Raw genomic sequence first — 12,753 nt, 5'->3', positions numbered from 1 at the left:
TCACTCCCTCTAGGGGCAGGGGTAAGGCTTCGCTGCCCACCCACTAAGACGGTTTCTCTGGCACCGCTTAGCTCTTACACTATCTATATTCTGAAGAGCCTGCCTAGGGTCTGTGTCTGTGATGTCTGTAGGCTTGCTGTGTGTTCTCCTCCGTAACCACTGTATCAATCCCAAGGGCCTGGTCGGTAATTACTGGAAGCCTCACCAGTCAAATTCCTGCACTCTGTCATCTCTCCAATCCCTGGAATGGCTTTTGGCCACACTTCTGCGCTACATGACGGGATAAGTCCATAATTTGTTCCATGCTTTTTTATTAAAACCCAAGCCACATTGGTATTAATGCTTCATGAAGGGTTGCCTATAACAGAATGTGATCGCTACCATATGGGGCATAACGACCAGTCCCAGCATACCGTCCAGCAGATGAACTGGAAGAGACAGTTGAGACCGACCCTTTCCTTCTAATAGCAGAGTTTGATTTGAAAGAAGCCAATGTGTCATTGAAAAGGGAAAATTAGTAAGACATTTAGTTCTTGGAGGATGGACATGTTGATGCTACTACAGGTTTCCATATTTTAACATCATTTTCACAACCTCACCAATAAGAGACTCACAGATGCCCTCTCGATATTATTTCAATTTTAACAGACACTGATACGGTCCACCTTTAATGAGCCACCTGGATGGATAACCTGAGGTGATGTCCTCGGGGCAGGAGATGAATGATGTTTGGGCTGGTGTGATACATCAACATGAGCTACAGTGAAACTCAATGACTCCCCTAACCAACTCCCTGAGGAGCTACTGGGGGTGACAGGCAGAGGAGATCTACAGTAAATGCTGAGAAAAACCCTCCATAGCGTTGCTCAAGTGAATGACGGATTATGCTAGAAATACTGAATATCGATAGGTTAAGGGATCGTCATAGCATTATGTATTTAACCCTTTGTCAGCATCAACACGGTGTTTTGGTCCAGGTACCACCTCACTTGCATCTATGCTTGCCTCAGCTTAGTGGCTCTATAGCTAAGCACCATTTTTCTTATGCAACTTAATGCACTGAAAACACAAATATAATTGGTGATTAATGTTAAAAAATAATATTTTCAAACATGTTACATACTTAAGCTACCATATCAAATCTGCTCATAAACAGTGTAATAATTCCACATCCTGTTATTGAATGACATTATTGTAAATACACTAACTCACCTTGCCCCATTTCATTCCCTCCTTCTTGTGTTCCAGAACTAAATGGACTCATTGTTCAGCAGAACACAAGCAGCAGAGAGAAATGAAAGCTTCTGTTTCATATGTTCTCCCAAATATAATTGAACAAATGTGTGTTCCCTCATATTTGGAACTTCAAAGGCTTGTTTTATTGAGAAAATGAAAAACTGTGGGGTCAAACTCGGAGAGAGATGTTTCTGTCTGTCAAAGCCGATCTGTGAAGAACAAACCTACACATTCTTTGTTTGGATTCTGAATGCATCTCAGATAGAAACAGGCTAGACCTTTGATGTTCCTGAAATACTGCACTGGTCTTTCCACAGTAAAGATGACAAATGGAAAGAAAGCTCTCTGGGCAATGTCATACTAACAGACAGTCACTGCATTTCAAGCTGGAGTTTTATTTTGAGTGGATAAAAAGTGAGAATTGAGTAAAGTTGATGCCGTTTATACAGGTATAATACAATGCATCATGCAAGCAAGCACACACAGGCATGCTTGCTAACACACACGCTCACATGGTCACAAGCACACACGCTCATCTGCTCGCGCGCACATACACATACACACAAACACACACACACACTGAAACCTATAATTAGACCTGCTAAAGTCTCAGCATTGATGTGCTGACTGCTGACATCATGCAGTGTAATGTAACTGCTCTCTCTCTCCACACTGGTTTTCATCAGCACCTTATTAAGACTATTTCAGACCTCAGCCAGAGTAATACCAGGTCTATTGGACCTGATGGACAACAGACAGAGAGCATTGTTCTACTAAAGCTCCCAGCTGGACTAGGCCTAAAGAACAGCAGTTGGGACAGGTGGTAGGAATATTCGAGAGAAGTGCACACATAGTAGCCTACCTCTACAGTACTTTAAACTTGATCCACTTTGGAAACACACACCCATACATGCACCACCATGCTCCTTGGCCAATGCTTGTAAAATGCTATATTTTCTGGTTGTTACGTTTTGTCATCATTCGTTCATTAGGCTATGCATTCGGCAAATGTATGTTTTTCTCATATAAAAAAACTATTATGATTGCTTCGATTTGATCTCTTCAGCATCACTGTATTAGCATTTTGCACAACTGATTTGACTCTTGACAATAGTTCCATTGTTGGTATGTGGATTCTAACTCTTTGTTCCACCTGTAACCCAACACCTGAGAATGTTAAGAAGTCCTGCTCTCCCTCCAGTTTCCAAATGGCACATAAGTGTAAAACAACTTTGTTTCTCTCTCCTCTGTTTGGGAATACGGAGTGACAGATAACGGTATTACTCATATAACAAGATAAAAACTGCCTTAAACAATTATTCAAAAATCAAGTGATATAATACAGTATCAGATTATACTTACCGTAAAATCCTTTCACTTGAGGGTCGGGTGAGAACAACTCTGATAATAGTGTTACCATAGAGAGTGTTACAGTCCCAGTGACAACATGGACCTGGCTTTGGGCGAGTCAGGTGTAACATGGCTGCCCTCTAGACAACTGAAATACATAAACTGGTTTGATTAATAGTTCAGGAGGGTCAAGGGTCAGGGGTCAGCAGACCCCTCGGCCCTCCCTGGTGTGGACTCATGGAAGCCGACCCTCGGACGAAGGGCCGGCCAATCAGAGCAGCCCATCAGTGACTCTGTTTGGAAACTTGTGCCTTTCCTGCTCCACTCAGAATGAGTAATGAAAGCAAATGTCACAAGTGGCATTCCAAAACATCCAATAGGTGAAAAATGCGATTTCTAAATTAACACAAATGATCAATTGTAGGGGCTAGTATACATGGGTCGAGTAAACATTGATTTTCCATTATGTTGAATATCAAATCCAAGTAAATTAGCATACTGTATTCATTATGAATAAACCATGCAATCAAAAAAGTAGATTTCACATGATACATTTTTGGTGCGATCAATGGAATCACAAACCCTGTTAGGAAATGCCTGATGAAATTTGAATTTGTAATGTGATAATTGAATAGGCCTACCTAAATGACAAATCCGTGCTTTACTCTCGAATGTCAGCCTACACACCTTTGTATGGAATTTTAACGTTGATCATTACTTTAAAGTTGTCAAAGAATAACTATATTTACCATTTATAACATTCAGTGTAAGGCTGCTAGAAACACAAAACATAGTTCAACCTATGAAAACCAACACCAGTCAGGATCTGATCCAAAAACACAACACACAGCGATAACCTGAATGCGGTTTCCAGTTCCACCTTTTGATAACCATTCAGCTGTGTAACACACTGTATCGTGTTCCAGCTCCGGCTTAGTGTATCAAAGCAGCTCCCAGCATCTGGTGAAGGGTGGAGCTGTCATAGCTGTCTCATCAAATACACACGCCAACGACTGACAGGCAGGTTGGATCATTTTAGGTCTCAGAATAGGGACAATACCGTAGCCTGAGGCACTGCGGCTATCCCCTCTTTGTAATGGAAACATCTAGAACGTCAACGCTACGGAACAGAACAGACAGGCCATGCCAAATAAGGCTTTGATATTCTACTTGTAGAATGCACCTGTGCATCATTGGCTGTTCGTCATTGTTCCTGCCGGTTTTATGTGTTTGCACAGCTGCCTGACTTGACTGTTCTTTGGAAGGTGTATTGAACGTTGTTGTATCTGAAAGGTAAAGGTTAAGTCTAGCCAAAATATTAGGGTGGATAGATCTACGGCATAAAAGTTAGAGTAAAATCTCAAACTGAGTGAATCAAAGGTGGAGAGGCATAGCCTTTACATATTTTGTTTGCCCATAGTCCATACAGATTTGAGTGCTTGTAAATCACACCTCTTTGTCTTTACAAGCAAAAGACAGGTCAGTGATTAAGATACAGTATATTTACCTTGTAAAAAATATGCTTTGGATAGGTCTTCATTGGCCTCCTCTATGACAGTGTAATGTAATGTTGAGCTATTACTGAGTACAGTGTACTAGTGTATTTACTACTGAGGTAGCCTAAAGTCTACATGTGGAAAGGGGCTGGTTTACATCATGACAGTTCATTAAAGGTCATGACTCAAGAGGGTCTGGAAGTAACAGGCTACTGCCGTAGACCTATTGTCCATGTCTAGGACCAGGTCAGTAAATCGTCAATAGCAGAGGGAATTTAATCATCCTCAACCACAAGTCATAAAACCTCCCAATGACAGGTGAGAAATCCTCAGATGCTGTTGATAAATATTGATCTATTTTTTTTATTATTGCCAAGACAGGGGGGAGGTGGAGAAGAACAATACAGGAAGGTGTGTGCCAGGAACAGTCATCATATTGGCCCTGCAATAAAAAAAGCAGATGATGTAGAATTGAAAAAGCTTTGCAACACGAGGCTCTCTCAATGCAGATCAGACAAGAATATCAGCATAGACCATACAGAATTATGCACCCCACCAGAATTATGCACTAGAGCCCCCCACCCCCCACAAAAAAAAAATATATACATATGTTTTATTGTCACATACACACCGGATAGCTGTTTTACGGGGTCAGCCATTGTAATAAGGGGCCTGGAGCAAATTAGAGTTAAGAGCCTTGCTCAAGGGTACATCAACATATTTTTCACGTGTCGGCTCGGTATTCGAACCAGTGCCCTTTTTGTTACTGTCTCAACGCTCTTACCGTTAGGCTGCCTGTCTTAACGAACAAGGGGAAATCCAAAACGATGCTCTCTCAATGCAGATGAGACAAGAATATTAGCCTCTTAGACCATACAGTATTATTCACCCCCCGCCACCAAAACGGCCACTTTAACCGTAAACAGCGCTGCAAAAACAACAAGGCTACTGTATCATTTCAAACTGCTTCTAGTCTATCATCCATCCACAAGGGCCGCGTGCGGTGGACGGGTGAACCACAGCATCGCGGGCTTCCCCCCCCCCCGCGGAATTCACTGAACTAACTCCTGAGGCAAACGGAACCAGGTAATCTCAATGGCTTTTCTAACAAATACTAACAGTAGGCCCCACTTGCTTTGTATCTATTACCGGCATTTTATTTGACATCGTTTGTTATTCTGACCTTAGAGAAAATAGTTTTGCCTTACCTGGATTTTAGTTAGCAAGGTGGGTCGTGGCAGATAGTCTGGCAGGAAGCAGAGGGTCGCCAGAGTAGTTAGCTAGCTAGCCCAAAAAAGTAACGTTGCCAATGTTTATTGTTCCACTAAAAGAGTACCTCTTGCGTCTGGTGATATTTTTATTAGAAATTGTGCACCAATATTGAATTTTAAAAGCCTGTTATATAAATTGAAATGCCATTTAAAATAGACCACATGTACAATTCAATCAATTAGATTTTTAATATGAATAAATGCTTGCTAAAATGCCCAAATTCAGCATTTTGACATGCCTTCTGTCAACCATGTCTCTTCTAGGAAGATTTTAACCTATTTAATCCTAACATTTCTCCCAAATTACACCATCATTTTAAAACCCTCGTTATTTTGTTGCTTTGACAAAGTCATTTCTGAAGATTATTATTTATTTAATGTAATTAGTGATTCATTTACGTCAGTCCCTCATTTTAAGGTCAACTCTGTTTCATGAACTGAACTCTCTCATGAAACTAGTACTTTTAAAGTATTTTTTTTAAATAAACATTGAACATCTAATAGTTAAATCATAGAGTAAAAGCAGGTGTGCTGGTTCTATTCTATGTCAAATTTTGGGTGTTTTGTGGTGGAAAACTGAGCGGGTTGAGCATAACAGTCAACCCTGTTACCCATAGATAGGCTAGAAATGTTCTAACAATTATAATTTTTTAAGCTTGCATTCAATTGTCACTCCCTGTTGCACACAACATGAGTCCATTCTCCCTGTCACAAGGGGATTCATGGCTGATCTAAAAAATAAATTGACTATCCTGTTACGGTCAACCCTGTTATGATCAATCCTGTTATGATCAACCCTGTTACGGTCAACCGTGTTATGGTCAACCGTGTTACTTTATTTGGCACTTACTGTAGTTTTACTATTTTTGTATTTATCCTCTTGAGATGGGAAAACATGTTTTTTATGAAGTTGAACATTTTCTCTTTATGACAATGTTAAAATTAGGTCAAATCAAAAGTTTGTTTTGCCCAAGTTACACTTCTCAAAAGGCAGTGAATTGCTGGAACGACCCATTTACTAACTCACACAGGTAGAATATCTGACACGTGTGTTTTCTATTCATTTTATTTCAGCAACTTAGACCTTAGAACTAGATAAACATTTGGAAAATGGCATACAGCAGGCAAGCTAAGGACTTTGTTGCCATTTCTGATTTACATCCAAATACAACACATCCGGTGAGTCATGTGATATGATACAATTGTTACAGTAACCAAACTTCTGGGTGGATACACCGTCTTGAAAAAAATGTTTCAACCAATTTGATATCTTGAAGTGAAATAAACTGTCAAGACTACAACAATCATTTTGAATCGTGACTGTTGTATTGATTAGCCTAAATTGGTTTGAAGCGTACAAAATGTTGAAATATCTATTCTGTTTTTCAGAGAGTGGCTGGAGTCATCATTGGAAAAACTGATGTCAAAAGCTTTCCAGACAGGAAAAGTTGAGGATTCAATTTCATTATATTTCCCCCATCATTTAATATTGGTGCATACTGGCATCAAATAGTCTAAATACAACTTCCAAGTATTCATGTAGTATCACTGGTATCAAATTCAGTGATAGCCTGCTGTCCACTGAGGCCTCCTGCCTCTGTCCTCCCAAAACATAGACTTATCCCCAAGGCATGCCTATGCTGTAGCCTACTGTGCTCAAGTTTATGGCTTGCTCACTAGAACGCTCTACTGGCAGGTTTCTGAACTGAACTCTGTCATTTCAGGTATTGGTTTTGACAGATTCACTTTCGGCTTCACAATCAAGGACTCGCCAGACTATTTCATTAATGTATCCTCGTGGGGCAACGATGGATACATCAATGGGCTCTCTAACAGCTTCCGCATAGGAGACTGTGGTAAGATTATGCATTCAATTCAATTCTATGAAGATATAAAATAATACATCATGTAGAAACAATGTGTCCGTCTTTTTGATAATTACAGTATTTTACCCCCTTCAGTTATTATAGAAAATCCTTTAGTTGCTACCAAAGATCCTGAGAAAGAGGATAGATTCTGCCCCTCAACTCCCAGGTACGGTGTACTGAGTGGTTAGTTCTCTTTTTAAACATGACTATGCTCTAGTAATAAAAGTAACAAAACCAATTTCTCTGTTTCAGCTTCTACAGGTTGCTGGTGAGTGAAGCTCACTCCCAGCTATCAATATGCTCTGACATAGAGACGATGAACAGGCTGCTGCCTCTGCTCCACCTGCCTGTGAAGGACTCCAGGGACTTCTACTCTCTGGGAGACATCGTGGCCAACGGACAGAGCCTGGACAGGACCGTCATTAACATACTCGCCGCTGTTCGGTCGGTAAGATCTGAGAGTGCATAGAGTAAAGTAGGTCATGAGGAGGGTAAAATCCGGTACTAGTGTGACTTTGGACTATCATTATATAGTTGTATCTATTAATATAAGAGCCACAAACTAGGTCCTATTTTCACATGTCCAGTGGTATAAGTACCATATGTATTGGAAAAGCTAAAAGCGTTTCCAAACCACTATTTCTGCCCTCCAGATTGCAGAGCCAAAGTTTTTCACCACGGCGGACGGACGCAAAGGGCAGAGGCTAGAAGTGAAGCTCTTTGATGATTCTGTCACCTCTTTTCCCTTAGTATGGTAGGAATTGTACCACTGTACCCCACATGTCTTCAATATCCCCATCCTCTCCCCTGAGTAAACATAACCTCTGTATCACACAGCTGGGACAGAGAGGCCATTCAGCTAGTTCAGACTCTGATACCAAGAGAAACAGGTTGGTATACAATGGGCTCTAATTCTTTGTGAAATGTGAGATTTTGTGTTTGTTTTAAAATGTCATTGACTGAATAAGACTTTTCTGTGTACTTTAAGTGCTCTTTATCTCGGATGCCAGGACTGGTTTTGACAGCTTCCGGAACTGCATGACAGCTACAGTCAATTCTAAAACCATAATCACTGTCAACCCGGGTAAGGATATCACTTTATTTGGATTGATCACATCTGTTTACAACACAGTCTCCTTTTATGCATTGAGACACAGTAGACAATTGTTTTTCAAATAGAATATCTTAATTTTCACATTATTAATACAGTACCTTATGCTGTAATTAATGTGATTCTGTTTTGAGATACATAAGATACAAAGGAAGCCAGCCTTCTGTTCAGCTATGCCAAAGAGGTTTCTGAGTCTGGTGTGTTGGATGAGGATGACAGGCCTGGAGATGTGCCTGGTAGGTGACAACCATGACTGCAGTATTATCATACAATTGAGACTTTGCACATTTAAAAAATTGCTTTTTTATTTAACTAGGCAAGTCAGTTAACAACAAAGTCTTATTTAGAATGATGGCCTACCCCGGCCAAACCTGGACCTATTGTGCACTGCCTTATGGGACTCCCAATCACGGCCGGATGTGATACAGCCTGGAATCGAACCAGGGACTGTAGAGACGCCTCTTGCACTGAGATGTGGTGCCTTAGACCGCTGTGCCCTAATGAGTTAGGCCAGCGAGGAAGAGGCAAAGCAAGAAGGTTTATTCCACCCAAAATCTAATGAAAATAAGACCATGAAGTGAGGAATTTTCAATGAAAGAATGTCAAATTTGCTCAACAAAAAATGGAATTGCTAATTTGCTACGTAAGGTTTATTTGATCTAATAGAAGTTTGGTAATGGTTAGGTTGGTACGAATGCACACTGATATAGGTGGACGCACGTGGAATTTCGGCAACTTCTGAAAAAACTACTTTATATCGGAGTGTTGCCTGTTGTTCACATGCGTATCTGCCCTCTCATTGGCTAGAATGGCCCCACCTGATCTCACTTCCTACCACCTGCCTTCCATCTTTGAGGACATGTGCTTCCATTGTTAGAGCGGTAGGGTTGCAAAATTCCAGGAACGTCCAATAAATGTCCTGGTTTTCCCAAAATCCTGGTTGGATCATTCCCAGATATCAGGAGGGAATAAGCAGGAGAGCCGGTATCCTCCAACCAGGATTTCTGGAAAACCATGGAATTTATTGAAAGTTCCCCGGATTTTGCATATAGAGCAGTCACTCGACTATCATGTCAATATAATTATAATTATTATTATTATAACTATTTCAACAAGGAACACAGACTGAGACCAAGGTCTCTTTTACAGCTGGGCCCTGCGTATACATGTTTACACATACAATTTAGGTACAATGATTAAGAAACTACACAAGACAAACAATGCGATCACAGATAACACAAAAAAATACAGCAACAGATTACATTTACACATAGGTTATTCCCCTAACAGCACAAGAACTTGCATTACCCGAAACAGTTACAAGCAATACAAAATTTAAATCCTCCAATAAATATTTAAAATGGGCAAGGGGGACAAGAGTCTCAATAATAGATCATCTTTGGTTAGTCCTACATGTATGATTCTCTGTTATTGACGCCACTGTTCTCCTCTCTCCAGTGGATTCTATCAGTGATGTGTACACAGTGAGCCAGCTCAAACTCAAAGCCCAGGAGAACCCGGAGGTGTTCTGTGGAATCACCTACAGCTTCATCTCCAAACTAGATCTAGACACCTCTGTCTCCAAAGTCATCAGAAGCAGGTGGTAAGTTTAAACAGTGGATATACTTCGACACATGATTATTGAATTCATCATTTCTCAGCAAATCCCACATTTTCTGACTACACATTTCATCTCATTGAAACTTAACTACATTAGCACCCTTTCTTTTTCCTGATTTACATATTGGTGCTGGTCTCCTCCCTGCTCAGTTCCAAGTGCAGGTACCAGGTGAATGAGGAGATTCAGAGCTGCTCCAACACAGCCTGCCCTGGGGGAGACCAGCCTCTGACTGTGACCACAGGGTTTGATCTTCTGGTGGATGTGACAGACCACACAGGAACCCTGCAGTCCTGCTCCCTGAACGGCACTGTCGCAGAGAAGACTCTGGGGTGCAATGTGAGTGGGAATACAATATATAATAAGTGGGCTTATCCTGGATTTGTGCAACTGCCCTAATGTGCAACCATGGTTGACAGCTCTGCCCTCTTTTGTTGCAGCCCGAGGAGTTTGTGAGTTTAACAGAGGATGAGCGAACGGCGATGAAATGGAAGATTCTCTTAGAGAGATGCAAAGTATATATCAAGGTGTGTAAAATCCATATGTCATTGGTACTGACTAGCTTTGAAAAAGTTTTGAATGAACCTGTCAGTGGCAGCCTTGTCAAGTATTTTTCTCAGAATTTTGAGCTGAGGAACATAAAAAAATGTAATTGTACTGTATCTTTCAGATCACTCCCTCTCCCAAAAGCAGAAGTGGAATGAGAGGCAATGTCCTGCAGTGTTCTCTCGCTGATCCAGGAGAAGTGAAGCAGAACATGTCTGCCCTGCAGTAATCTCGTTCACTAGTTGTGTGGTTGGGTCCAAGTGTGGCGAGTCCTTCAGTAGCTTTCTCATATTAGGTGAATAATGGTTGAGATGCACTTTTGACATGGCTTGTGGGTTCTAGGCCTAGATAGAATGTACACATTTTTCATATTTATTTCCCTTTATTTATTTGGTATTGTATATGTGCTGTAATGTACTGTATTTATGTGTATAGTGATATATATATATATATATATATATATATATATATATATATATATATATATATATATATATATATATATATAGTATAAAAATATATAGTATAAAAATATTTTTGAAACCATTGCATTATTCTCTAATGAGCTTGGAGGCCTATCCAGTTTACTGTGCAGATACAGTTGAAGTCGGAAGTTTACATACACTTAGGTTAGTCATTAAAACTCGTTTTTCAACCACAACACAAATTTCTTGTTAACAAACTATAGTTTTGGCAAGTCGGTTAGGACATCTACTTTGTGCATGACACAAGTAATTTTTCCAACAATTGTTTACAGACAGATTATTTCACTTATAATTCACTGTATCACAATTCCAGTGGGTCAGAAGTTTACATACACTAAGTGCCTTTAAACAGCTTGGAAAATTCCAGAAAATTATGTCATGGCTTTAGAAGCTTCTGATAGGCTAATTGACATAATTTGAGTCAATTGGAGGTGTACCTGTGGATGTATTTCAAGGCTTACCTTCAAACTCAGTGTCTCTTTGCTTGACATCATGGGAAAATCGAAAGAAATCAGCCAAGACCCCAGAAAAACAATTGTAGACCTTCACAAGTCTGGTTCATCCTTGGGAGCAATTTCCAAACGCCTGAAGGTACCACGTTCATCTGTACAAACAATAGTACGCAAGTATAAACACCATGGACCACGCAGCCGTCATACCGCTCAGGAAGGAGACGCGTTCTGTCTCCTAGAGATGAATGTACTTTGGTGCGAAAAGTGCCATTCAATCCCAGAAAAACAGTAAAGGACCTTGTGAAGATGCTGGAGGAAACAGGTACAAAAGTATATCCACAGTAAAACGAGTCCTATATCGGCATAACCTGAAAGGCCGCTCAGCAAGGAAGAAGCCACTGCTCCAAAACCGCCATAAAAAAGCCATACTACGGTTTGCAACTGCATATGGGGACAAAGATTGTCCTTTTTGGAGAAATGATGAAACAAAAATAGAACTGTTTGGCCGTAATGACCATCGTTATGTTTGGTGGAAAAAGGGGGAGGCTTGCAAGCCGAAGAACACCATCCCATCTGTGAAGCACGGGGGTGGCAGCATCATGTTGTGGGGGTGCTTTGCTGCAGGCATGACTGGTGCACTTCACAAAATAGATGGCATCATGAGGATGTAAAATATGTGGATATATTGAAGAAACATTTCAAGACATCAGTCAAGAAGTTAAAGCTTGGTCGCAAATGGGTCTTCCAAATGGACAATGACCCCAAGCATACTTCCAAAGTTGTGGCAAAATGGGTTTAGGACAACAAAGTCAAGGTATTGGAGTGGCCATCACAAAGCCCTGACCTCAATCCTATAGAAAATTTGTGGGCAGAATTGAAAAAGTGTGTGCGAGCAAGGAGGCCTACAAACCTGACTCAGTTATACCAGCTCTGTCAGGACGAATGGGCCATAATTCACCCAACTTGTTGTGGGAAACTTTTGGAAGGCTACCCGAAACGTTTGACCCAAGTTAAACAATTTAAAAGCAATGCTACCAAATACTAATTGAGTGCATGTAAACTTCTGACCCACTGGGAAAGTGATGAAAGAAATGAAAGGTGAAATTAATCATTCTCTACTATTATTCTGACATTTCACATTCTTAAAATAAAGTGGTGATCCTAACTGACCTAAGACAGGTAATTTTTACTAGGATTAAATGTCTGGAATTGTGACAAACTGAGTTTAAATGTATTTGGCTAAGGTGTATGTAAACTTCCGACTTCAACTGTATATACGAAATAACAATGAGACAAGATTCTGGAACAGTCATGTTTGAT

General features: G+C 40.5%; 1 protein-coding gene across 1 annotated transcript; it reads left to right on the top strand.

Moving 5' to 3' along the window:
- Positions 1–4,858: 4,858 nt before the first annotated feature.
- On the top strand, positions 4,859–10,913 carry LOC106610039 (meiosis specific with OB-fold). The gene is made up of 14 exons (XM_045694778.2): positions 4,859–5,168; positions 6,428–6,532; positions 6,743–6,800; positions 7,078–7,209; positions 7,315–7,387; positions 7,474–7,669; positions 7,875–7,975; positions 8,059–8,111; positions 8,210–8,305; positions 8,476–8,568; positions 9,791–9,935; positions 10,103–10,289; positions 10,391–10,477; positions 10,621–10,913. The coding sequence occupies exons 2-14, from the start codon at positions 6,464–6,466 to the stop codon at positions 10,723–10,725; spliced, it is 1,395 nt and encodes a 464-aa protein (XP_045550734.1). The 5' UTR covers positions 4,859–5,168; positions 6,428–6,463; the 3' UTR covers positions 10,726–10,913.
- The last annotated feature ends 1,840 nt before the right edge of the window (positions 10,914–12,753 follow it).

This window comes from Salmo salar, chromosome 01, assembly GCF_965601325.2.
Source record: "Salmo salar chromosome 01, fSalSal1, whole genome shotgun sequence".
NCBI lineage: Eukaryota > Metazoa > Chordata > Actinopteri > Salmoniformes > Salmonidae > Salmo > Salmo salar.
This window is presented reverse-complemented; position numbering and strand designations above follow the sequence as displayed.